The sequence below is a fragment of the Bactrocera tryoni genome, chromosome 5 (assembly GCF_016617805.1).
Source record: "Bactrocera tryoni isolate S06 chromosome 5, CSIRO_BtryS06_freeze2, whole genome shotgun sequence".
In the NCBI taxonomy this organism is placed as follows: domain Eukaryota; kingdom Metazoa; phylum Arthropoda; class Insecta; order Diptera; family Tephritidae; genus Bactrocera; species Bactrocera tryoni.
In genome coordinates, this window is record NC_052503.1 from 78591598 (window position 1) to 78616796 (window position 25199).

Consider the following 25199-nt stretch of genomic DNA (forward strand, 5'->3'; position numbering starts at 1 on the left):
TTTTTTTTCTATAAATTTTTTCTCTATTTTTATGCAATTTTTACACTAATATATATAAAATGATATTTACTAAACGAAAAACAAAAAAAAAAACTAGAAAAAATACAGCTCTTGTTTTTTCAGTTGACGTATAACATTTTTGAATTTTGTTATAAGCTAAACTAAAGGCTTTAAGCTACAAAATTGAAATAATCTCTTTTGTAAACAAAAGCTTATAATTAATTATAAATGTAAAATAATCAAATTTTCTAAATATTTCGTTTTTATTTTGACTTGGGCGGGTTCAAAGACACTTTTGCATTAAAAAAAATAACGGTAATGTAATGCCTACGGTAATATAAAATAGGAGTTAGTTAATTAAATCAAGTTGATGCAACAAATAGCATAATTGTAATAACTGTTTATAATAGCTGTAATGGAAATCGAGACAAAAACACTTAAGAAATGGCTGCTTTAAGGCGCTATTTAATTAAAACGAGCAAAATTTATTTAGAAAGTGCTGCATGGGATTTTTAATTCATTATTTGAACTTCTATTTTTTTGAACAAAAATATATTTTACTAGACTAGAGTATGCCGTTTCTATATGTCAGCAGTTAGTGTTGCAAATTTTGAAAAAATTGAAAAACGGAATTAAAATTGAAATTTTAATTTTTAAAAATTGAGAAATTTTATTTTCAAAATCGGAATTAAAATATGATAATCTAATTTTTGGCATTAAAAATATAAAAATTAATTTTTTAATTCAAAATTTTATTTAAAAAAATGTAAAATTCAATATTTAATCGCAAAATTGAGAATTTTATCTTTAATCCTAAAATTGTAATTGAACATTGAAAATCTGATTACTAACCCACAATTTTTGGAATTGAAAATTAAAGTTCAATTTTTTAATTTAATTTTTTGATGTTAAATTTAATTTGAAAAAGTGAAATTAAATTTTTAATTCCAAATTTGTAATTAAAAATTGAGAATTTAATTTTTTATCCCAAAATTGTTATTAAACATTTAAAATCTGATTATAAACCCGGGTAATTGTTGGGATTGCACATTTAATTTTTTAATTTAAAATAATGTAAAATTTTATTTTTAATCCCAAAATTGTAATTAAAAATTGAGAATTTAATTTCTATCCCCAAATTGTAATTAAAAATTTTAGAACTGCTATTAGCACATAATTTTTGGGACTAAAATGTAAATGTGAAAAATTTGAAAATTTAATTTAAGAAATTTAAAATTTTATTTTTACTCCCAAAATTGTAATTCTAAATTGAAAATCTAATTGTTAACCATAATTTCTGGTATTAAAAGTTTTATTTTTGATTTTAATAATAAAAATTGAATATTTAGTTTTTAATCCCCAACATCTTGTATTAAAAATTAAGAAAATGTTTTTTAATTTAAAAATTGGTATAACAAATGAAAAGGAAAATTAAAATTGAAAGCTGGAATGTAAAGGCATAAAATTGGAAATGTGTATTTACATATTTCTAACTGAAACACTATAATTGAAAGCCCTTAAATATGAATAAGACAAAAAATACTAAATTAAAAATAAATCTTCCTTTTCAAAAAATAAAAAAAAAATGAATTCTAGATTTTAATTATAAACTTGGAATTATTTTATTTTTATTTTTTCAATCCAGTATTTAAGATAAAAATGAAATATTTCATGCGTTTTTTGGGATTAAAACATTTTTTATATTTCATTTCAATATTTTCGGATTTTTCACATTTACTAGAATACAAAAAAATTGGGATTAAATGATTTAATTTTTCTTTCTAATCCAGTATTTAAATTTAAAATAATTTTTTAATCATATTATTCGAATCATAATGTTTTTTTTTAGTTTCCGGTATTTTTGGATTTTTGAAGGTTTACTAAAATAACAAAGTGCAACTGAATTTTAGTCTACAAACTGTAAACATTTTTAAGCGATATTTACCTGAATTTAAGCGTTTTTAAACTCATGTAATATGCAAACAAAATCATTTTCTCATAGTATAAATGCGCGGACACGAAGTTCTGTGGCGGTTAATTAAGAAAAAACTTACATTAGTTGTACGTTTTCAATAAAAAAATATGCATAAGTTTAAACCACTCTATGCTTTAGGTTATGCTTAAAACTATTAAATCTATAATGAGTATTGAGGTTATTGCGCATGCGCAGAACACAATGTGCAAATAAGTGTACATTTATTACAAGGAAATTTTAAGATTTTTAAGCAGTTTTAGCTAAACTAATAATAATGCTAAAGGTACAAAAGTATGTATATAATATTATACATACATATGTATATACATTTATACAAATTGAAATCATAAAATAATAGTTCTATAAAAAAGAAATTCAGTTTAATTTTAAAACAAAACAAAAATTGTCGCTAACATCTTATTGTCTAACGACTTGACAAAAAATATAGTAAAAAATATTGCTATGCAGAATTTCGAAATAAATAAAAAAAATATGTACATACACAAAATTTATGTATATAAAAACTAAAACGGGTGTCTACCAGGGTTGCTGTTTTTTAATTTTTTTTAAATTTAAATTTTTAATTCAAATTTAGCGTTTTAATTTTTGTACCCCACCAAAATTTGAAATTAAACATTTATTTTTAATCCTTTAATGCACATTAAATATTTATTTTTAATTTTTTAATCTGTTATGTGTGTTTGGCCATTTGAAAACTATTTTAAAATAGTATTTTCGCAGAATAAAAAAAAAATAATTCAAAGGTTAATTCATTTATTTTTATTATTTTTACTATTCATTCATTATTTGCAATCCTGGTGTCTACAAAGCCATTATTGTACATATTATAAACCAAATGAAAAATAAAAAAAACTCACATTAAATTGCCTTCCCTTTGTTGAATTTTAACCATCTGTAGCAATAACTTAAACACCAATTTAACCATCTTATAGTAATAGCTTAAACACCAATAGTAGAAAATGTAAAGTTACCACGCAGCAACGTTTTATCATTAACAAAGTGAAATATAAAAAATCGACTATGTAATAAATGTGTAAAAAATATATCCAAACAACAAATACAAAAAAAGACTACTTTTCCAATAGCATTATACGCATAAAATTTTTGAGCCTCTCGTACATCAGCGCTGTTACTCTCCTATCACTATTTTTGTTCACACTCCTTTTATATGCTCTACTATTAAATTTACCATTCTTCTACAGTAAGCCCACAAACTTCTTCGCACCACATCATGTCATCAATTAACCTAGAACAACTAAAAAACTAACCGATTTGTATGTGAAAAAATGCAAGAAATACACTTATATGTACATAAATACATATTACATACATATACATATATTAGCGAAATTGATTGTTAATAAACTACTGCACTTATTCATAGCAGCCGAAATGTACCCATTTTAAATCAGCAGCATAAATGATTAGCAAAAGAAAACAGCCAAAATATGGCAAACAGATAAATAAAAAAATACCAATAAATTGTTAGCATTTTATGGAAACATTGCAAAGAAAAAATAAAATAAACAGAAAATGTGTAGTTGAAGCAACTTGTGTGTAGTAATTTCCAACAGAACGGAAGTTCAGTTTCTTTCCAGGACAATAGATAGATAGTTAATAATGTCTATCTTCCAGGATAGTATGTACAATAAATTTTTATACACTGAACAGAGTATTTATATTAAGTTTATCACGCAGTTTGCAACACCTAGTTGATTTAGCCATATTCGTATTGTATATACACGTACTAGCCCCTCAGGTTTTGCGATATCGCTCTGAAAATTTGCAAAACTGAAGAAAATTTCCAATCGGACAACTATAATATATAGCTGACATACAAACTTCTTGTTTTGTGGAAGGCATTTTAGTGTCCATGCAACCGAAGTTCACTCTTTTTCTTGTTTTGGATACATTATTTGCCGACATAGACATATATATAATTTACCTCAATTATGTTAAATAAATAAAAATAAACTGTATTCACTTTATTTATGCTTTAATATTTATTAGCTTTGCAAGCAACAGCCAACTTAAAACCCATAGTAGAACACATGCCTAATGCCTATGTACATATGTACATATTACATGCCAATACAAACTAATGACTATTTTTTCACCCACTAAATTAGCTAATTTCCATGATATTGTTACAAAGTAAAAACGAATGTGCAAGTTTTTAGCCGAAATTTTTTTCATTTAAAACAGAAAGCATTCACATCTTGTTAGAATTTTTTTAACCTACATACATATGTGTTCTTCAATATTTTTTATCATAAGCCATAAAACATTTCTTACTTTGTCTTTGCATACAAAACCGTAACATATTTATATATGTAAACAAAAGCGTTTACTCAAGTAAATATCTATGTGTTGATTAACCAGAAAGCAGCGATAAACATATTTATAACACAAAAATAAGAAAAATATTTTTTACGCCACCAGCGGTGCTATATAATGTCATAAATACACATATGTTCATGGCTATTGGTATACATATATGCTGGTTATCGCAGTTTAACTTAGACTAATGTTAGCAGTTTTTACCTAAACTAATCTGCCTCAGCTTTTGCTTTTATATTACTGATGAGCATTTCGCAGCAAACAGCTGCAGCAAAATATATAGAAGCATGCAGGCTTCTACATCATTTCCAAACTGGAATCACTATTTTTGGTAACCACTTCTGTTTCGGATGACCCCGAACCAGAGCCAGCATCATCTACTTTCTCATTATCGTCTAACTGTGAGAGTCGAGCGTGATGATGATGTGAAGTGGCAGCCAACTGCCAAGCAGGTATTGAGGGTGGGCCGGCAGTGATAGGCGTAGCAAACTGTTTACTAAAAAACAATATAGGTATAATTATATAATTGATATTGTAGACACTTTTGTCATGAATTTTCAGTCCTTTTTTTAACTCTTTCGAACTTACCGATTAAGCAATAATCCTTTTATGGCCTCCAGATCACTTCGAAATACATTGAATTCTTGATTGAGATTCTGGCGTTGCTCACGCTGTTGGTCTTGCAACTGTACCTTGATAATGGTAAGTTCCGTGTTTACAGCATCCAGCCGTGTATCGACCTTTTTATCGATATCATCAAGCACCTCCTCTACCGGTTTCTTCTTTTTCTTTCCAAATAGAAATGGTTCTATATATTTCTGTAATTATAGATTTAACAATAAAATATTATATTATTAGACGATTACAAATGCTACTTACCTTCCAAAATAGATAAAATCCATATGCAACACCACTAATAAGCGCTAAATTATGCAAAACCTCTTTGATGCGCCCGTAAGCATTTTGGCGTGGCTGCCAAACTAATTGCTGATGTTCCAGACCGTTGTTACTTATGTTAATCAAAGTGGACATATTGGGGTCGTCTGTAAAAATACCAGCTCGCTGGCATGCAAGCTCTATTTCATCGTTGGTTAAACCTTTGGATTGCAGAAACTGTCGTTTTTGCATAAGTGTTGTGTGTCGTACTTTAGCATTTTGTAGAAAGTTCACCGCAGTTGTTATCTACAAACGATTATAAGTATATTTAATAAGAAATCGAGTTTCATACAAATCTAAGTCAAATATAATTGAACTTTGAACCAATATATTAAATTGTCTACTTACAAGTGCTTCGCGGGGGGTCACTATCCCGAATTTGTCTGGTTGCCCATTTTGTATTTCTGTAGTGGATGCTATTATTGTGGTGTCACCTGTGTCCGTATTGCTGGTAGACATTATTTCGACTTGCAATTTAATCTTGAAGATATGTTTACAACACTCTCTATTGTACTAAATATATCGTATCAGCTCTCTTTATAAAGTAGATTCTTTACTTTGTCTAAAGCCTCTTAAAGATCAAGAATGATAAGTAAATTTTGAAAAAAGAAATGCTAAAATACAGAATAGGGGGTTGGAAATTTATCGCGGCGATGTTGATGTAGGTAATATTTTAGTTGAATGAAGAAGTGCTGAACACATTGAGCGCGACACGACATGGCAGCACGACAGTGAACTGTAAATAGCGTCGTGAATCTTTCTACATGAACATTTGCAAGAAGGCAGCGACATAACAATGGCCGGCATGTACACAAGACAACACAGCTGTCCATTTTGCATGTACATTTTCAATGAAATTTTATTATTTTGTTCAAAGTGATTATATGCAAAAAATAAGAAAATAGGTAAATTTATTTGTTGTGTAGTCGTGCAGCTGTCAAAATAACTATGTCCTTAAGAACGTGTGTATTTTAATATTTGACAGATGTCGTTTGCAGTCTGTCGCGCTCAAGGTGTTCAGCACTTAATCTTTAATTTTTGAATTATCTTCTACATTGAACGTACTCTACTGCACTTTTACCTACTCTGACATTTCGCTATATTTTATTTTTTGTGCTGTTGCTATTACATTTTATTCGTGATATACGATTTGTGAAAATAATTTTATTCTGCTATTATTTTAGGAAGTAACTTAAAAAATTATATAAATTTGTATTCATACAACATGAGTATTAACACAGGACGCGTAGCTGGTGATATGCTTTACGGCACCACACTATCTGCTGAATCTATGAAGGTGATAGCAGAGAGCATCGGTGTTGGTTCACTACCGGATGATGCCGCCAAGGAACTGGCAGAAGATGTAAGCTTCAAAATTAAGCGAATTGTGCAGGATGCTGCAAAGTTCATGCATCACTCAAAACGTGAGCGTTTGCTGTTAAGCGATATTGATCAGGCACTCAAGGTGCGCAACATAGAACCACAGTATGGTTTTACGGCTAATGATTTCGTGCCGTTCCGATTTGCATCGGGTGGCGGACGTGAATTGCATTTTATTGAGGAAAAAGAAATGGATCTAAATGATATTGTGCAAAGTGGTGCGCCTAAAGTACCTTTGGATATAACTTTAAGATCTCATTGGTTAGTGGTGGACGGAATTCAACCGACTATACCTGAAAATCCACCTCCACTATCGAAGGACTCTCAAGCATTGGAGTCTGTAAATCCTGTAGTTAAATTAGAACAAGGTGTGACAAAAGATGCTGCAGGTAAACCGGCTACAGGGAAAATACATAAGCTACGCAATGTGGAAACTGTGCATGTTAAACAGTTAGCTACGCATGAGTTGTCTGTGGAACAACAACTGTATTATAAAGAAATCACCGAAGCTTGTGTTGGTTCTGATGAACCACGACGTGGCGAAGCGCTACAATCGCTGGCATCGGACCCAGGACTGCACGAAATGCTGCCACGTATGTGTACTTTTATAGCGGAAGGTGTGAAAGTAAATGTTGTGCAAAATAACTTGGCGTTACTCATTTATCTGATGCGTATGGTGCGCGCACTATTAGATAATCCATCATTATACCTAGAGAAATATGTAAGTTTCATGTCAATAAATCGGAAAACCCAGCAGTTTCATATAATTGATATTCATTATAGTTACATGAGCTGATACCATCGGTCACCACATGTATTGTCTCAAAGCAACTATGTATGCGACCGGAATTGGACAATCATTGGGCATTGCGCGATTTCGCCTCCCGTCTAATGGCGATGATATGTAAAAATTTCAACACCTCCACCAATAATCTGCAAACGCGTGTAACACGGTAAAATACTAAAACATAATGCCCGTACTTTTATTTATACACATTTTTATATAATTTTTTTTACATTACAGCATCTTTAGTAAAGCGCTGCAAAACGACAAAACACATTTATCCTCTCTATACGGTGCTATTGCGGGACTAACAGAAATGGGCGCAGAAGTTGTGAAAGTTTTCATTATACCGCGGTTGAAATTTATATCTGAACGAATTGAACCTCTACTGCTAGGTAATCAAATGCAGAGTAACACTGATAAAACTGCTGCTGGTCACATACGTGCCATGCTGCAAAAGTGTTGTCCACCCGTACTTAAACAAATACGACGTTCGCCAGATTATACAGAGGAGTATAGGTTAGTTCTTGAATGTTTTTTATAATCATATATGTATATATTAACTTCTGAAAAATAATAATTCGTATTGTAGAAACGATTACGGTTTCATGGGTCCAGCACTATGTCAGGCCGTAATAAAAGCACGCAATGCACCACCTTCAACCACCACGCCTACACCAAGCAGCATTTCTAATGCACCGATAACCTCAGCGGCCGCTACTGCTTCAACGGTGGGTCGACCACAAGTGACGCAAATTAAGTAAGTATACGTTACTATAAATATTAAATTTTGTTATTAATAATTCACGTTTATTTAGCAGTTCGGTTGTAACGGCTATACCACAGTTGCGAGCCATACAACATCCAAGTCAACCGCCACAAAAGTTTGTTATCGTTTCACAGGCGGGCACCCAACAAGCGCAACAACAACAGCAACAAGTACAGCATATACAACAGCACACACAGCAACAACAAGTGACGGCTATACATCAACGACCGGCGACACCGCAGTCGGTGTTGTTAACCACACAACTGAATGGCAGCGGCGGCAGTGGTGGTAGTGTGACTAATTCGCTTCTGAATATTAGTGATAGAGTAAGTGTGCAGTTGCCAAATGTTATTTAATTTTATATTTTTATTTTATTGGAATTAGTAAATATAATTTTTTTTTATGTTTTAAATATTTTTTTTGTTTTTATTTATAAAAAATATATATTTAAATTAAATTTTTAATATTGTGTTTTAAATATTTTTTTTTTAATTTTTATTTTTTTTTTTATTTTTAAATATTTTTGTTTTTAAATATTTATTTTTATTTATTTTTATTTTTTTTAATTTTTAATATTTTTTTAATTTTTTGTTTTTCAAATAATTTTTTTAATTTTTAATTATTTTTTTTTCAAATATTTTTAATTTTTTTTTTTAATTTTAAATATTTTTGTCTTATTTTGTCTTTTAAATATTTTTGTCTATTTTTAATATTTTTTCTTTTTAATTTTATGTATATTTTTTTTTTTTTTAATTTTTATCTATTATTTTTTTTGAATTTAGTTTTTTCAAATTTTTTTTATTTTATTGAAGTTTAATGTATTTTTTATTGAAATTTTATAATTTTATATATTGAAATCTCATATTTACAGGCTTCTGTTGATTCAAATTCCATTATCATTGAAACGGAAGAAATACGCGCACCACCAGAGTTAGATGATCTATCGCATTTGGAATAAGACAAAAAATTAAAAATAATATAAAGAAAAATTTGTATGCAGTTAGTAATAGGCAATATTATATTAAGTTTTAAGTAAATCGAGCGAAGAATAAAAATTTCTTAAAAATGTGTGTTAATTAATATTTATTTTTGTTATATAAAATTATTTATATTTATTCAAATATTTTAAATTTAAATTAATTTTAACCTAAAATTTGTTTAATTCTATAAATTTGATCAACATTCGATAATTAATAACGTTTACTGTTTTTTGCCAACTCTTAAATAATTTATATTAGTTTAAAATTCAATATTCAATATTTTACAAGTTATTTTTATAAATTTTTTTTATTTAATTTTATTCAATATTTTACAAATTTTTTTTGTACACATATTTTTGGTTAATTTACTTTATAAGAAACTAAAATGAGATACCTCATCGTTGGAAAATTTTGCGACACCATATTCCTAATCAAAATACACACTACAACCTTTTACTAATATTAACTGCTCCAAATATTTTTGTTGTTTCATGAGTTGGCAAAAGCAGGCATCACCGATTATTTTGATTTATTGATTTTTCACCATTTGCACGACGTGTGTCTAAGCAATCGCCACTTCAGTTATGTCGGGGCGTGGTGGCACTTTGCTCTACGCCTTGGTTTTTGCTTTCCAACCACCCAACCATCCAGCTACCCAGCCATCCAAACGTACAACACAGTTGTGTTATCAGACTTGTACACCCGCACAAATTTAGCGCAGTCAAACAATTACACACACTTACATATGCACAGATACACACATACACATTGCAAGTGGTTTAACAAATGTGGCTCTTTCGCTTTGTAGTCGCACAAGCAAGACCGTAGTGTGTAGATACAAAAATTTTTAAACCTGCACAAAGGATACGCTTTTCAACAAAGAAATACTTAAAAAATTGCATAGTGAAATTGTAGAAGCTTTATTTTATTTAAAGAAGCTATATCTTAAGTGAATTTGAGAAATAAATCAATTTGGTATGCGCGCACATTTTGCTGGTGATGTTGCCATTGTTGAGGCACCAAGGGATGTTGCTGACGACAGCATTGATAAAATTGAGGCCGAGGCAGAGCCGCTGGACTCACGTATCGATGAATTTAAACAGGACTCCAAGAATATGGAAGTCGTCTCAGAGTTCATCGACGATGTGCTACAAAAAGCCGAGGTAGAGGCTGAAAAGCAGCAGGATGCGAAAAGTGACAAAGCTTCGCAACAGGTAAAAGAAACCATAGACTTTACCGAAAAAAAGGCATTGAACTGAACAATGTCTTGCAATTTGAAAAATATGTACATATGTATGTATGTGCATGGGTTTATGGCCAATTTAACAATTTTCTATTTTTGTTTTTGTACTTGCTTGCATAGCAGCCAAAGGAGAAAACGCGTCAGAGTAAGTGCTTTGTTTTTCGCAGGTGTTTTTTGTATTGTTTTTGCTTTTTCGTTTGGCTTAAAATGAATGTTACGCTTCACATACTAGCATTTATACTCATATATTGACAATACATGCATATAATTATGGAAATTTAAATGTAGCTGGATCAAAGTCGCGCACACATTTCGTTGTGTAGAAGACCTTATCGCAAGATTCCTTATAGTTTTTTTCTGTAAAAAAAAATAAAACAAAAGTATTATTTTAGCAAAACACTTTTTTGTTTGTATTTTCATGTTGAAAGACTTATTTTTATTTTTTTGCATACTTACGCACATCCTTACAAGCATTCAACGCTTCCTTAGCTGGGTCCTGCATCTCAGGTGGTAATATAATTGGAATTTGTGCTAATGCTTTTTGCACGCTAAAATCGCCCTTTTTAGTTACCTATAAATAGAAACAAACATGGTATTGTGAAGAGACAATGATAAATATACATACATATGTGTATATTAGGGTGGGCGAATTTTCTTTTTTAATTTTCGGATTGGTTCTGGGAAAAAAGATTCTTAAACAGTTTTAATTACTATAAAAAATATATATTTCATGTAATAATAACAATAATTAATAATAAATGTAAGCAAGTATTTTAAATATTAAATTAATTAAGCTAAAAATGACTCACCGTGCCTGCCAGCTGAGCTATGCATCTGGTATAACACTTGCATTATAAAAAAAAATTGTTAGCAAACTTGTAATAAAAATTTAAATTATACACACTTAATAGCACATTTTACCTTCAAGTCGCCATTGTTTTCGACAAATTCGCCAGCTCTTAAATTATCCAAAATTTCGGTGGCGATTTTGAATTTTGGTGCGCAACCATTGCGCATCATGTCTAGCGAGGTTTCAAATTGCTGCATTGTTACCTGCAAAATGATGAAAAATATAAATAATTTTTATATAAAATATAATAATAAATATAAAAATAATAATTTTATATAAAATTGATTTATATTTTTATGGGAATTATATTTTCAAAACAATATTCTTTCTAACAGTTTTTCTTTAATATTTTAATTCTTTAATTTTTTTTGCGTAAATTATTTCGTTTTCGTATATCCTTTTGCATTCAAAAATCCTTACTCACCGCACTAACACCTGTGCACGCTAATAGAGTTAAAAAATATTTAAATGCATTTATTTTCAAACACATTTCCTTATTTTAATTTAAAAAAATATATATGTTTAATGTTAACGTCCTCGGTAAAATGATTCGTAGCTGAGAAGTTTAGTTACTTTTATAACCTTATTTGGTAAACGATACACTGAGCAAAATAGAGATTTAAGCGACAGAATATATTCTTTGTATGCGAATCAAGCAGGCACTTTGGCGAAAGTTAAAAATACAATTTTTTTGAACTTTTTTTTAAATGAATTTTGAATTTTTTATAAAGAATTTTACATTTTTTTTTCAATAGTATATTGAAATTAATTTTTTTTTAATTTTCTCGAATTTAATTTTTTTTATTAAAAAATTTTGAATATTTTTCAAAACCGATTTTAGATTTTTTATACAATTTTTAAATAGTATATTGAAATTAATTTTTTTTTAATTTTCTCGAATTTAATTTTTTTATTAAAAAGTTTTGAATATTTTTCAAAACGGATTTTAGATTTTTCATACAATTTTTAAATATATTGAAACTTATTTTTTTATTTTTCTCTAATTTAATTTTTTTTATACAATTTTTAAATATGTATGTACATACATACATATGTATATTATGTATTTTGAAACTTATTTTTTTTAATTTTCTTTAATTTAATTTATTTTAATTAAACAATTTTGAATATTTTTCAAAACCGATTTAAGATTTTTGAAATTTATTTATTTTTTTTTTCTAAGTGTATGAGTTCTCAATCTCAAAATATAGCTTCCGTGCCTCTTTAACTGGCAATTAAAAGGAGATAGCGTCAAAACAGATAAACAGTTATTAAGTTAGGTGACAAGTACTTGGCACACGCTGTTTAGCTTATAATTACAATAGAATCAATCAAATTGAAATGTGACTCCCCAGTGAGCAGTGCTAAGTATGTACTGTAACACACGAAGCGGCATGCCGAGGCGTATGAGTGACTTTTGAAGTCTGTTCAAACAATTAAATTTCACTTGTTTATCTTTATTTTAATTTTCAACGCATATATATACATATATTTGTTTGTTGTTTGTGTGTGCCTGTCCAATACTGCATGTTTCGATGCCAATGATAATGCAATATTTTCCATAATTTTTCTTCCCTTTTTACTATGCACCTCCCCACATTTTTGCAAATTAACCAAAAACCAATAACGCTTAATCAAATAAATATCTAAAATGAAAAAAAAATACATACATATAAAAAATCGCACACAAACACACACGATACTCGACCTAAAAAGGTTTTACTATACCAGATTTCAAGAATGGCAAGATGGTGAACCGTGCGCGCGGTTTGGTGGTACGCCTATTCGATGCTATCTGCAATTGCGCCAACACGGCTGCGGGACCGGCGCAACGCATCAAGTTGCGCGCCAAGCGTGCAGCCTCAGTAGCCACAGCGCCAGCCACGGAGAATGGCACGGAGGGTAACAAAAAACACGAGGTGAATGGCAAGGAGAAGAAGAGCGACAAGAAGCAGAAAGATGCTGCCAAGGCACCGAAGGGCGAACCAGCCGAGGAAGGTGCGGCTGCGACTGCAGATGCCGCTGAGCAGGAACCGAAGCAAACGGAAGCTGATGAGCCAGCTAAGCAGCCGGAGCTGGCAGCTGATAAGCAGTAATTTGCGCAATTGTGCGGTTAATGCGTGTGAGTAATGCGTAAACATTGCCAATAATTTAATTTCGATTGCTTTAAGGAGTGAGTTCAGATGTTGCACAATATGAGCGGTGAGCGGCGTAGTCGCATACGGCGTGGTGGGGGCGTAATTTAGAAGCGCGCGTTTGCTATACGCACATACCGTTATTACTTTAATATATAACTGTAAACGGAAAGTTGTTACAAAAAAAATAATAATTGAAAAATCTATATAAAAGTCAATTTCGTAGCATTTACATATGTATTTAGGCAACCACATGCTCATAAATGCAATTGTGTGTTTATAAGAAGCGCATATGTGCATAAGTACCATAACTTCCATTTTCAAAAGCTTCTCACCAAACGTATACGACTTGCCGCCTCACCCGTACGCTATCTTCAAGAACTCACGCCTCTATAATCTACATGTAATTGCCGTATTTGCTAAGCATAAACACATAAAAGAGGAAGCTTACATACCCTAAAATAATATAGAACCACTCAATGGTTTTCCAAGCTCAAGTGCAGCTCAAACGTTGCATTTAATATGCACAACTACATAAATAAACAATAAAAAACGCTTAACAACCATTAAAAACTTATTAATAATAATAAATCTCATTCGATGTCATTCAAATTTCATACTTATATAGAATACTTATTTATAACCATGCCCATATTTCAACTGTCTATTGACAAACCTACCACCGCTCAAAAGAGACTTTTTTCTCCAAACTCTATATACAAGCATTAGTAATCAAGTAGTTATTGAATTGGCTGAGTAGCGGTTGTTTCCGAATAAAAAAAGAAAGACTTGGAAGTGAGCTAACTAAAATAATAGTCGTAAGTCTTGCAAGTAATCCAAACTTTTTTATGATAATACTAGAAAAATCCAAAAAGCTCAAAATAAACTTTTTACCGATCTTTAGAACCTTTTTTTGGAGGTTTGAAAAGCTTTTTTGTTTGCTTTTTCATTTTACAAGTTCTAAAGTCCTTTCACAAGCCTGGGTTTTGAGTAAGAGAGGGAGAGAAAGAGAGTGAGAGTTATATAGCATTAAAAGGCTCAATAAAAAAAGTAGTTAGGATGTGCTGAGGTAACATCATTAGACACTTTTTGAAGATTTGGCAATTTTTTTTTTTTTGTAAAAAAGAAGCGATGGCAATCCGGCTACAAAAGCTCGCTCAAGAAAACTAACGAAGTTAAGACGGTGATTAGGTGAGATCACTAGAAACTTTTTGGAGGTTTTAAAAGCTTTTTTGGGATTACTTGAGTGAGAGAGAGTAAGAAAGAGAGATGTTATCATGGCTTTTAAAAGCTTTTTTGGGATTCCTTGAGTGAGAGAGAGTAAGAAAGAGAGATAGTGAGATAGAGAGAGATGTTACCATGGCTGAAAAAATCTAAAAAGCTCCAAAAAAAGCTCAATGAAAAATAGTTAAAATGGCAATGAGTTAAAATCAGCTCTGATATGCTTTTATTTTGCTTTTGGCTACATTTTAACAGCAATAATACTTGTCTATATAAATTTTCGAGCATTAAGCGCAAATAGAAACTAAAAAGCTCACAAAAAAGCTTTTTTAGCTAGCTAAAACTTTTGCTAAAGTTATATTTTAAGTAAATGCTGCTCAGTTTTTAGTTTCTTTTTTCTCGAAAATTGCGAACTTTTTGAGAAGTACCAAATCCAAAGTCCGTATCTAGGTTTCAAAATCTCTTACGTTAAAAACATATTGAACTGTTTACATATAACAAGTATATGTACTACATATCTGTATAGATTTCGAAAAAAACAGCCATATCAACAACTACTACCAACAAATATCCACCTAACTGATTTTTATCTATTACAACAATTTTTATATCCAACGGTTTATTAACCTACTTAAATACATACATCTATCTAATGAGGGAATTAAACGAGCACACAATCAATGTATTTTCTAACTATTATAATAAACTTCTTATACATGCATACATATTTACACATATATATATATATAATCCCAATAATATACTAGTTAAGTGATAATTACTAATTAATTACATACAATTAGCAGATAACTCGGTGTAAATGTTGTATGTAGTTATCATATAACACTTGATGTGACTTTGTGTGTGTGTATGTAATATTGATAATAAAACTAGTTAGATTTGGGCATTCATATGAAACTAAAAAACATATTTGGTAAATACACATGTTTTTGTATGAATGCGAACATAACCTAAATTACAACATTGCGTCTAATAAAACCCAAATGTGTACTGATTTTATGAAATTAACTTAATTTATGCGTTTAGTTATTTTCTGCACCAGCTACACCAAAATGAGCCACTGTACTTTTACAGTTGGCACACGCACATACACATACAATTGTATTTACGGATATATGTGTAGGTTATAAAAAACAAGAAGCAGCAACTGCATAAATTTTCACTTTAGGAACAGTAGTCTGAGTAAATGTAATGCAAAATTTACACTGAAAAAAAAAACAACTGGTAACAAATTTTAAATAAAAGAAAAAAACAAAAAAATTTTGTAAAGCGGAATTTTGTGACAGACTTAAAGAAATAATCATGTTGCATAACTTATCGTAAAAATGCATATATGTATTGTGCTTAAAGCCCTAAAATACGGTATATTGTTAATTTTGTACTGTGTATTTATAAACTTTAATGCCTAATAACAAAAAAATTAAAAAAAAAAACATTAGCTAACGGTGTTTACTGTAAAGCTTCCCAGCGATTTATTATTTTGTATTTAAAAAAACAACAACAACAAAAATATATTGTTAGTTGTGTTTGTTTTGTCCTGTGTGCCCTTAAAATTGTTAAGTTTGCTAAATGAATTATTTTTGTTGCGAATCCCTGTGATTAAATGCCTGTAAACTCTATTGTAAGCTGCTAATGAAGAAAGAAAATAAAAACCGTTAGTTACCTTTTAAAAAATTAGTTAGATGCTTATTTAAGCTTATATATGTATTTATCAAACTTTTTAAAAAAAAATAATAATAATTTTAATAATATGTATCTGTAAGCGGTATGGTGGAAAGTGCTAATTTTTCTACTGATCTCTCTAAGCATGATCTCAATCAGTTTTTTCTATATTTTCATTTTTTCAATGACTAAAAAATAATTGAAACTACTTTGTACGCCTTTTTAATTTTTTTAATATTCCATTCAAAATAACAATAAAATACGATTTGACTTTCATATATGGAATTGGTGTAGTATTTTATAACAACAAATGTAAGCAAAATATAATACATTAAGCAATGTTTCATAAAAATGCATATGCATAAATCTAAACTGTTGCAATAACATATTTCTAAAGTAAAATATGCAATAAAATTCCAATAAATGTAAACAAAGTGTTTGAGTCACACTCCAAAAGTTTAAGAGAAGAGTTTTGGTAAGTAGTTGAGGTTAGGTTGGGTCAGTAGGATTGATGTAAGCAAAATCAATGGATGTGCTTTGTGTTGTCGTGAGTATGCAGTATACTATAATTTTTTAAGATGGAGCTTTCCATGACATAAAAACTCTATAAATAATTGAAATATTTACTGAAAAATATTTTTCGTAAAAAAAACTCTAGACTGCTAACCTAAAGTATTGCACACTATTGTCTCCTAAGTCGAGAGGAGCAAACGGAACAAGGAGTTTGCAGTGGGGACTTTCCTCCATATCGCAGAGCAATCATTTCAACACTTCCTACTGGAATGCCTCGCGTTTGCCAGTTCAAAGCAAAGCTATCTTGGACTTCAATACCTACAGACAACTAGGTGAAATAGCGGAAATAGAAACAGAACACCTCAGCAGAGTTGTGATAGGTTCAGGGCGTTTTTGCCGAAAGCTGATTTCCAACTACAGGATTTTCTTTCGTTTGACATCACAAAGGGTTGTACATATCAGTCTAAAGGACGTTTTCTCAGTGGCTGGTTAGCAAACATCTGTCACTTAAGTTCTAGTCAACCATACCGAAGGAAGAAGTCTTGGTTAAAATAATCAGAACTTGACTGACAGATTGCTGCTAACCAGATATTGAGAAAACGATCCTAAGTTACAAAAACTATTAGTTGCTTATATTAATCAAAGTAAGATATGCACTTTTTCTTTAATCCGTTAACAAAACCGTCCCATAGTACGCAATTAAACCAAAAAACTCATAACTCAACAATTACTAATGCAATAAACAATGTGCGAAGATGATATCGAACCAAAAGTAATAATAGCAAAAACAATTACAATACAGTAGCAGCCCAGCCCACCCGCCTCTCCAGCAACAAAAACAATAATAAAAAAGTAATAAATCAACGTAAAGTGCAGCTTGAAACCGGCATAACATTTGAATTGTGTAGATATCTTTGCATATATGTATGTATGTATGTGTGTATGATATATACAATTGTTTGCTGTAAGAAATTAAATATTTTAATCAGCGCTGCAAAGAGTGGCAATAAAAAAAAATATCAGCAATAATCGCTTAATACTCGTACGAATATAAAATCACAGAAAAAACCAGCAATGGCAACTGGAAGGGGTAAGCGTCGACGCTCGCTTCGCAAATCACAGTCAGAGCGCGTCAACGGTTTGTGCATAAAAAACTAAGATTGATCGAATTTAGTTGACAAAGTGTGGAGAACCTGAACGGATTTGCTAACTAAGGCGGTGCGTCAGTACCGACAATACAGAAACGCTCGACAGTAGCAGTAACAGTGGTAAAAAATAGCGTATGAAATATCGGTTTATGATATCCGTATTCGGTGGAAGTGGCTGCTGAAAAACCAAAATAATAATGTCTAAGAGTGACTCAATGGATAATGTCTAAAAAAATATATATGTATATCTATATATTTATAACTTAAATGCAAAATTATCTTGAAATACTACATATCTATAGCATAACGGCAAAGTTTTCTTGTATGTGTTGCATTTTCATAATAATGTAGTTCGAGTTTCGTAAAAAACAGATGTTTTACAAATGTTACACAAAAAAAATTAACTAGAGTTTTTTTTGAGAAAATAAATGCATAAAAAAGTTAATAAAAAAAATAAAAAAATTTATAAAAAAAATATAAAAAAAAAAAAAAAAAAAATTAAATAAATAAATAAAAATAAAACAAAAAATTAATAAAAATAAATAAATAAAAAAAATGTAATAATAAACGTGTACTTTATTAATTTCAATTAATGCAAATTTTCTACTGATTTTTTTAAGAAAAAAATGGATAAAAATATAAGAAAGTAAAAAAAATAATAATAATAGAAGCGTGTTATATTAATTTTAACTAATGCATTGATTAGACTCGCCGCATCTGCTATACCGTTACTTAAAAAAAAACAAGAGCAATGTTAAATAAGAAAACCGGCTTAGTGCTTAATTGCAATTTTTAAATTAAATCAATTTATTTTCAAACCAGAACAAGACACTGTATTATAATAAATGTTCAGGGAGCACCGTCGTTTTTTGTGTTGTGAATTTTTTCCTTAGCCGGCAAATACCTTTGAGCTTGAGTCTTTGAAATAATTATTCTTTATTCTTTTTTTTCTAAAGCAGCTGATATTTTTATACATTATTTTCTATGCAAACCAAATTATGTGTATCTTTAACCAAAAACATATTTTTTAATTTTTTGGTTTTTTTTGATATTTTTTTCTTTTTTAGCATCATGCGCACACAAAAATCGACACTTCACCTACTTCTTATCGTATGTTTAGCACAATGGGTTCGAGCAACAACTAAGGACTATATTGGTATGTAGTAAAAAATAGATTTTTACATATATATACATATGTATGTATGTATATATGCTTGATATGATACATAAAAACATAAAAAATATCCGTTTATCGAATTTATGTCATTTATTTTTAAATGCTGCCAACCAGTAGCTTAAGGGGTTACTTGGGTTCCGTTCAGCAAAAAACAGTTGAAATATATGTATAACGGTAAAACGGTTAAATGTGAAGTTGGCTGCGAAAAAATTCAATAAGATCAGCTTTTGTCTAACGAAATTACTTCGTGAACGACGCAATATGAACATATCTATTATTTAAGCCGAACTGTGATCTTAATTGAATTAGACTTCCATTAAATTCAGTATAAATATACATATTAAACATTTTCCCATATCCGCATTAGAGCATCTTTACGTGCTAATAATTGCCGTTAACTAAATACACGTTGTCATTTCATAGATCTACTCGAATTGCCCGACAACGATGAGTTTCTATGGGGTCGGCACGATAACGAAATTGCATATAGCAAAGCGCATTCACATTCTAACGAATATAACAGTACAGGTGGCGGTAGTGATTATCTGATGCGTCACATATTGAAGAAGCGACAGGTGATTTTCCAAGTGAGTACAGTGCATTTATTTAAAGCGCACGCAATTATCATGGAATACTATACAATAAAAGTAAAACTAGTTTTTCACGTAACGGAACTAAGTAATGATTAACTACGTAATAATTAAAATTTTTACCTTTTATAGGAAAATAAAGATTACGGCGAGTGCCGCACGGCGTTGGGCGAAGTAGGGCGCTGTCGACATCCGCTCTACTGTCGCATACCGGAATTGAAGGATGATGTCTGGCGCTTGATCTCGCAGTTGTGCATAATCGAACAGAGGTTGGTCTGGCAAAATGTTTTTATTTTTCTCTTGCTAATTGGTTACTAACAGTTCGATTGGCATATGTTGCACGCAACATACGGAGTCGCGCTCCAGTCCACAAGTTATCAGTGACGTCAATAATAATGGCTTGGAAGAGGCGCGCATAGTCAACAAACCGGAACAACGCGGTTGCGGTCTTACCACCAAACAGTTTCCGCGCATCACTGGCGGTCGGCCAGCTGAACCCGATGAATGGCCTTGGATGGCTGCCTTGATACGTCCCGGTGTGCCGTATGTCTGGTGCGGTGGTGCGCTGGTCACCGATCGGCATGTGCTCACCGCTGGCCACTGTGTGCATAAATTCAAATTGGAGGATATATTTGTGCGCTTGGGCGAATACAATACACAGATGACTAATGAGACGCGTGCACGTGATTTTCGCATTGCTAATATGGTCATACATGTAGATTACGATCCGTTGACATATGAGAATGATATAGCCTTGCTGCGTCTGGATCGTGCCACACTATTTAATACGTATATATGGCCGGTTTGTATGCCACCCATTGGTCAAATTTGGGAGGGGCAGGTCGGCGTGGTTACAGGTTGGGGTACGCAAACTTTCGCTGGACCGCATTCGGAAATACTTATGGAGGTAGGCATTCAATTTCAAATTAAATGGCAAATTACACGCATACAATATATTGTTTAACAACGTTAGGTGCTGCTGCCCATTTGGAAGCTGGGCGATTGTCGTCGCGCGATGGTTGAACGCATACCGGACACTGTGTTGTGCGCAGGCGTGCGCGAGGGCGGTCAAGACTCGTGTCAGGGTGATAGCGGTGGTCCGCTGCTCGTGCAATTGCCTAATCGTCGCTGGGTCACAGTGGGTATTGTCTCTTGGGGTGTACGCTGCGGCGAAGCCAATCGTCCTGGCATGTACACGAGCGTTAATCACTACATGCACTGGATATTACAGAACTCTGATATTTAAGAAAGTTGGCAGTACGTACTTAAACATATGTTTCACCCTTAAAAAGCCGTTTATTAAATAAAATTTGTTTAATACTCGCTAGTTGGTTTCGTCGCGATATTTCAAGAAACTAATCCTACAACAATATATATATATATTGAAAATTTATATTATGTGTTTCTGTATAATGCTTAGCATTTCTACGACACACACTTTTTAAACATCAACTAATTGGGAAAAGCAATTTTATATACATCTTCGTAGGTTGTGGCGAAGTGCGCTTCAATACCGTCGGTTATGTAGGATGGTAATTCAGCAAAATCTTTCTTATTTTCTTCGGGTAGTATTATGCATGTGATACCTGAGCGTTTGGCCTGTCACGGAATAGCAGAAAGGAGTAATCATAAATATATCAATAAATAATTTGGCTTTACTTACAGCAATTGTCTTCTCTTTAATGCCACCTACAGGCAGTACTCTGCCTTTGAGCGACACCTCACCCGTCATTGCCAAATTCTGTCGCACCGGGCGATTTGTTGCCAATGATATTAGCGCTGTAACTATGGTTACACCGGCGCTGGGGCCATCCTTGGGTGTAGAGCCTTCCGGCACGTGCAAATGAATATGCCTGCAAGTCAAGATATAATAGTTTAGTAATTACTTTAAGCGCTACATTTCAACAGCGTACCCTTTCTCTAAGAAAGTATTATCTTCGTTTTTGGTACGCAGATAATTTCGCGCCACGGTTAGCGCAATTTGTGCAGATTCCTTCATTACAGTACCAAGGTTACCCGTTAAGTGTATTGAACCGCTGCCGTCATCGTCTTTATTGAGTTTGCCAGCTCGGCGTGAAGCTGTTTCAATGTACAGCGAGGAGCCACCCATAGCGGTCCATGCCAGACCCATAACGACGCCGGGTGGTGTATCTTCGTACATGCGATCCGATGAGAATATATGTTTGCCGAGGAACGTGGTTAGATTGTCGGAGGTGATTGTGAAGTGTGAACCCTCTTTTTTCACAAAGCGGTAGGCCACCTTGCGCACAATCTAAAATAATCAACAATTGTAGTTAAATAATTATATATTTAGAATATATACTCGCACTTACTTTTTCGATGTGTTTTTGCAAATTTCGCACACCTGATTCGCGGCAATAGCTTCTAATCAGTGTTTTCAACGAGTCGTCTTCAATATCTATATGCTCGGCGGTAATACCGCAATCGCGCATCGCTTGTGGTATCAGATACTGACGCGCAATGGCCATTTTTTCTTCAGCGACATAGCCGGACATCTCTATTAGTTCCATACGATCGCGCAAAGGTTCGGGTATGGTATCGATAACGTTTGCTGTACATATGAAAAGCACATGCGATAGATCGACGGGTACATCAAGGTAATGATCGAGGAAATTGGCGTTTTGTTCGGGATCGAGAAGTTCAAGCAAAGCAGAACTGGGATCGCCCTGGTAGCCTCTAGCGAACGTAATGCATTTATTTGTATGGTATTTAGTTATACAGTTTATGAAGTTATTTTGTTACTCACTTGCCAATTTTGTCCACTTCATCGATAAGTACCAAAGGATTCTCAGTCTTTGTCTTCTTTAAACATTGTATGAGTTTACCAGGCATGGCACCCACATATGTGCGCCGGTGGCCTTTTATTTCAGCAACGTCGGTCATGCCGCCAACGCTGAAGCGGAAATATTCACGGTTTAAAGCGCGTGCAATGGAGCGAGCTAAAAAACCGTAGGCATGAATATGGAAGAATTAAAAATTTACATTGTCCCATACCTATACTCGTTTTGCCCACACCAGGTGGTCCATGGAAGCAGAGAATTTTGCCCTGAGTGCTGCCTTTCAAATGGCTCACAGCAATAAATTCCAAAATACGTTTCTTAATGTCTTCCATACCATAGTGATCATGGTCTAAAATTTCTTGTGCTTGTTCTAAACTCAAGTTCTCTGTGCTTGTAACACCCCATGGCAGCGAAGTTAACCAGTCCAAGTAGTTACGTGTAACGCTGCAATATTTATAATCATTGTAATATTTGTAATCTAATATAAGGAAATATTTTTTGTATAAGTACTTGAATTCTGAACTATGGCTCTCCAAGAAATTCAGCTTGTTCAATTCCTCATCTATAACAGTCATAACATTCTCAGGCACGGTTTTGTCTTTTAATTTCTCACGATATTTCTCGCCAATCGCATCCTTATCGTCTTTTTCTATGCCCAATTCTTTTTTAATCACTTTAAGCTGTTCTTGGAGTATATATTTGCGATGCTGTTGCTTTACCTTCTCCTCAACTTCACGTCCAATTTTCTGCTGCAACTTCGATAATTCAAGCTCTTTCTTTAGCAAAGCCAGAGCAAGCAACAAACGTTTGGGTATCTGAGAAGAATATTTGATGATTAAAGTCTGCATAATATTTAATTTTATGTAAAGTGTTACTTACATCCATTTCCTCCATGATCTTTTGCAGCTCTTCGGGTTCTGCAGCAGACAGCGACGCGCCTAAGTCACACAGATATACTGGATTATCCACCACACGTTGATTTTGGTGCAACATTTGCTGCAAACTCTCCCTGTGAGAATTTAAAAATTATATCATTATACACTTTAATCTGTATTAAGCTTGCCTGTATAATGGATTCATAGTAATGATATCCCGTATTGTTTTTATCACTTCCTGCGTTAGTGCTTTCACTTCCTCGGTTTGTTTGTACTGTTCATGCTTCACATTTTCCACTTCAACCATAAGCACAGGTTGAGGCACACTGCCAGCTGCTGGAGGTTCTTGTGTTGCTCCTGCCGCAGGTGGTACAGCAGTTCCTGCTGGTGGTATTACCTCCTCTGTTTTCTCAGGTGTTGCCTTGGCACCTTGATTGGCATCGCGTTTGGACATGCGACCCGTACGCGCTTTTCGTGCTAATTTACGACGTTCCAATTCAGTTTGTTCTTCAGCTGGGATGTTCAATTTTACATTAAAGAGTGGAAAATGTATTGTCGTCTTCTTCTCTGAGTGGAGAGCATTATGACGAAATATTTTCTTATATATATTGCCAAAAGACTAACTGATATATGAACGGATTAAGGTAGGAAGGAGGAAGGGATGGGAAGAGTGAACGGGTAAAGTGAAACCGTTAGATGAATTGTTAATCGGTGCAATGGAGCTCTCATCAAACTAGTGTCTTTTGAATAATTAGTTGGTGTTTGGAAGCAACAAAGTTATTTGCACTTTCCATTCCCCCTAGTTATGAATATTATACAAATAACAATAATTGAAAAATATATACCTTTCGACGTTGGGATTAGGTCCTCTAAAATTTGTCCAGTAATTTTAATACGTCTGTGTGCCACAACCACCATACGTAGTTTATCGCCCAAATCTTGCAGCTCTTGTATTTGTGCAAATGTTCCTACATTGTATACTTCGTCTAATTTTTCCACCACTTCCGACTCATTATCATTGTCCTTCTTCATGAATACACCTACATATGGCTGATTTAACTTAACTTTGCGTCTAATCAAATCAATAACTATTGGATTTGAAACCTACAAGCATATAAAATTATATAATACATGAAGAAATTTTCAACTGGAAAATATATTATTGTAATTGCATTTGATTTTGCTTTCATAACAACGCACTTCTAGAATTTTCATAAAGCGCGGAAATACTGGATTACGTCGCGTAGCGAGCAGTGGCAAATGCGGCCACACTTCCGGCACCGCCACAGTTGCCGGCAACTGCGGATCCTTATTCACTATGTATTCGGTAGAGTCAGCTTCCAACTCCTCTTCCTCATCTTTTTTGCGATTAGTGCAATAATTGCGGGCGCTGATTGTACTCGAACGTAGTAATAAGGCTACGCTGCTGGCGTCGATGCGCCGCTGAAGTGCTCCATAACGCCAGTTTGAGCGTATTAAAGAATGTGTTGCATGTTGCTCTTGCGCCACGAGTGTACCAATGCTGCGTGCCAATGTTCGGTGCTTCAGAAGACGCGTTAACATTTTTTAAAACAATATTTTCATATAAAGTCTTGTAACTATTGTGAAAATGTTATTATTGAGGAAAAAATGACAGAACACTATCGGCAGTGCAAAGTATTTTTCTATTTCTTTATCAACGACAGCGTGAAATGGCAATTAGAATAAAATGACAATAAGAAAAAATAATAGAAAAGACGAGAAAATAATTGAAATCATATGGAGAGATGTGTTTAATG

General features: G+C 32.5%; 6 protein-coding genes across 13 annotated transcripts; 3 read left to right on the top strand and 3 right to left on the bottom strand.

The window, feature by feature from the left end:
- Positions 1-3975: 3975 nt before the first annotated feature.
- LOC120777099 (peroxisomal membrane protein PEX14) lies at positions 3976-5939 on the bottom strand. The gene is made up of 4 exons (XM_040108234.1): positions 5621-5939; positions 5216-5518; positions 4925-5154; positions 3976-4832 (listed from the first exon to the last, which is right to left on the bottom strand). The coding sequence occupies exons 1-4, from the start codon at positions 5729-5731 to the stop codon at positions 4634-4636; spliced, it is 843 nt and encodes a 280-aa protein (XP_039964168.1). The 5' UTR covers positions 5732-5939; the 3' UTR covers positions 3976-4633.
- A 446-nt stretch (positions 5940-6385) lies between these two features.
- Positions 6386-9237, top strand: LOC120777098 (transcription initiation factor TFIID subunit 6). 2 transcript variants are annotated; one of them, XM_040108232.1, is made up of 6 exons: positions 6386-7373; positions 7436-7605; positions 7677-7955; positions 8029-8196; positions 8255-8531; positions 9077-9237. In XM_040108232.1, the coding sequence occupies exons 1-6, from the start codon at positions 6498-6500 to the stop codon at positions 9161-9163; spliced, it is 1857 nt and encodes a 618-aa protein (XP_039964166.1). In that variant the 5' UTR covers positions 6386-6497; the 3' UTR covers positions 9164-9237. The 2 variants fall into 2 exon arrangements, with proteins under 2 accessions (XP_039964166.1, XP_039964167.1); XM_040108233.1 differs by having other exon boundaries at positions 8258-8531.
- A 740-nt stretch (positions 9238-9977) lies between these two features.
- LOC120777250 (neurofilament medium polypeptide) lies at positions 9978-16142 on the top strand. Of its 2 annotated transcripts, none has more exons than XM_040108444.1 (3): positions 9978-10399; positions 10549-10573; positions 12995-16142. In XM_040108444.1, the coding sequence occupies exons 1-3, from the start codon at positions 10163-10165 to the stop codon at positions 13372-13374; spliced, it is 642 nt and encodes a 213-aa protein (XP_039964378.1). In that variant the 5' UTR covers positions 9978-10162; the 3' UTR covers positions 13375-16142. The 2 variants fall into 2 exon arrangements, with proteins under 2 accessions (XP_039964378.1, XP_039964379.1); XM_040108445.1 differs by having other exon boundaries at positions 13010-16142.
- On the bottom strand, positions 10575-11828 carry LOC120777251 (general odorant-binding protein lush). 2 transcript variants are annotated; one of them, XM_040108446.1, is made up of 5 exons: positions 11703-11828; positions 11350-11481; positions 11238-11273; positions 10885-10999; positions 10575-10785 (listed from the first exon to the last, which is right to left on the bottom strand). In XM_040108446.1, the coding sequence occupies exons 1-5, from the start codon at positions 11766-11768 to the stop codon at positions 10697-10699; spliced, it is 438 nt and encodes a 145-aa protein (XP_039964380.1). In that variant the 5' UTR covers positions 11769-11828; the 3' UTR covers positions 10575-10696. The 2 variants fall into 2 exon arrangements, with proteins under 2 accessions (XP_039964380.1, XP_039964381.1); XM_040108447.1 differs by having other exon boundaries at positions 10680-10785; positions 10881-10999.
- Positions 16143-17989: 1847 nt separating the features above from the next.
- On the top strand, positions 17990-21072 carry LOC120776942 (proclotting enzyme). 4 transcript variants are annotated; one of them, XM_040108023.1, is made up of 6 exons: positions 17990-18098; positions 19046-19134; positions 19579-19742; positions 19878-20014; positions 20067-20652; positions 20719-21072. In XM_040108023.1, exons 2-6 carry the CDS (start codon positions 19050-19052, stop codon positions 20989-20991), a joined length of 1245 nt encoding a protein of 414 aa, XP_039963957.1. In that variant the 5' UTR covers positions 17990-18098; positions 19046-19049; the 3' UTR covers positions 20992-21072. The 4 variants fall into 4 exon arrangements, with proteins under 4 accessions (XP_039963957.1, XP_039963958.1, XP_039963956.1 ...); XM_040108024.1 differs by having other exon boundaries at positions 18003-18110; XM_040108022.1 differs by lacking the exon at positions 17990-18098 and adding an exon at positions 18119-18220.
- Positions 21018-25117, bottom strand: LOC120776941 (lon protease homolog, mitochondrial). 2 transcript variants are annotated; one of them, XM_040108020.1, is made up of 11 exons: positions 24622-25117; positions 24267-24525; positions 23610-23988; positions 23426-23555; positions 23057-23361; positions 22761-22990; positions 22513-22705; positions 22079-22442; positions 21659-22017; positions 21409-21598; positions 21018-21344 (listed from the first exon to the last, which is right to left on the bottom strand). In XM_040108020.1, exons 1-11 carry the CDS (start codon positions 24982-24984, stop codon positions 21198-21200), a joined length of 2919 nt encoding a protein of 972 aa, XP_039963954.1. In that variant the 5' UTR covers positions 24985-25117; the 3' UTR covers positions 21018-21197. The 2 variants fall into 2 exon arrangements, with proteins under 2 accessions (XP_039963954.1, XP_039963955.1); XM_040108021.1 differs by having other exon boundaries at positions 23610-23934; positions 24622-25116.
- Between the last annotated feature and the right edge of the window lie 82 nt (positions 25118-25199).

What these genes read in the sequence shown, in the direction of transcription:
- LOC120777099 (XM_040108234.1), bottom strand. Translation starts at nt 5,731, where the DNA reads ATGTCTACCAGCAATACGGACACAGGTGACACCACAATAATAGCATCC. An exon ending in GATTTTATCTATTTTGGAAG is followed by an intron (nt 5,155 to 5,215) that starts GTAAGTAGCATT and finishes CTATAATTACAG; the next exon opens with AAATATATAGAACCATTTCT. An exon ending in AAAGGATTATTGCTTAATCG is followed by an intron (nt 4,833 to 4,924) that starts GTAAGTTCGAAA and finishes ATTGTTTTTTAG; the next exon opens with TAAACAGTTTGCTACGCCTA.
- LOC120777098 (XM_040108232.1), top strand. Translation starts at nt 6,498, where the DNA reads ATGAGTATTAACACAGGACGCGTAGCTGGTGATATGCTTTACGGCACC. An exon ending in CATTATACCTAGAGAAATAT is followed by an intron (nt 7,374 to 7,435) that starts GTAAGTTTCATG and finishes TATTCATTATAG; the next exon opens with TTACATGAGCTGATACCATC. An exon ending in CCACAAGTGACGCAAATTAA is followed by an intron (nt 8,197 to 8,254) that starts GTAAGTATACGT and finishes ACGTTTATTTAG; the next exon opens with CAGTTCGGTTGTAACGGCTA.
- LOC120777250 (XM_040108444.1), top strand. Translation starts at nt 10,163, where the DNA reads ATGCGCGCACATTTTGCTGGTGATGTTGCCATTGTTGAGGCACCAAGG. An exon ending in GTGACAAAGCTTCGCAACAG is followed by an intron (nt 10,400 to 10,548) that starts GTAAAAGAAACC and finishes TTGCTTGCATAG; the next exon opens with CAGCCAAAGGAGAAAACGCG. An exon ending in AAAGGAGAAAACGCGTCAGA is followed by an intron (nt 10,574 to 12,994) that starts GTAAGTGCTTTG and finishes CGACCTAAAAAG; the next exon opens with GTTTTACTATACCAGATTTC.
- LOC120776941 (XM_040108020.1), bottom strand. Translation starts at nt 24,984, where the DNA reads ATGTTAACGCGTCTTCTGAAGCACCGAACATTGGCACGCAGCATTGGT. An exon ending in AGCCATAGTTCAGAATTCAA is followed by an intron (nt 22,991 to 23,056) that starts GTACTTATACAA and finishes TAAATATTGCAG; the next exon opens with CGTTACACGTAACTACTTGG. An exon ending in TGTGGGCAAAACGAGTATAG is followed by an intron (nt 22,706 to 22,760) that starts GTATGGGACAAT and finishes ACGGTTTTTTAG; the next exon opens with CTCGCTCCATTGCACGCGCT.
- LOC120777251 (XM_040108446.1), bottom strand. Translation starts at nt 11,768, where the DNA reads ATGTGTTTGAAAATAAATGCATTTAAATATTTTTTAACTCTATTAGCG. An exon ending in CGTGCACAGGTGTTAGTGCG is followed by an intron (nt 11,482 to 11,702) that starts GTGAGTAAGGAT and finishes ATCATTTTGCAG; the next exon opens with GTAACAATGCAGCAATTTGA. An exon ending in TAGCTCAGCTGGCAGGCACG is followed by an intron (nt 11,000 to 11,237) that starts GTGAGTCATTTT and finishes TTCTATTTATAG; the next exon opens with GTAACTAAAAAGGGCGATTT.
- LOC120776942 (XM_040108022.1), top strand. Translation starts at nt 18,201, where the DNA reads ATGTCTAAAAAAATATATAT. An exon ending in ATGTCTAAAAAAATATATAT is followed by an intron (nt 18,221 to 19,045) that starts GTATATCTATAT and finishes TTTCTTTTTTAG; the next exon opens with CATCATGCGCACACAAAAAT. An exon ending in AGCGACAGGTGATTTTCCAA is followed by an intron (nt 19,743 to 19,877) that starts GTGAGTACAGTG and finishes TACCTTTTATAG; the next exon opens with GAAAATAAAGATTACGGCGA.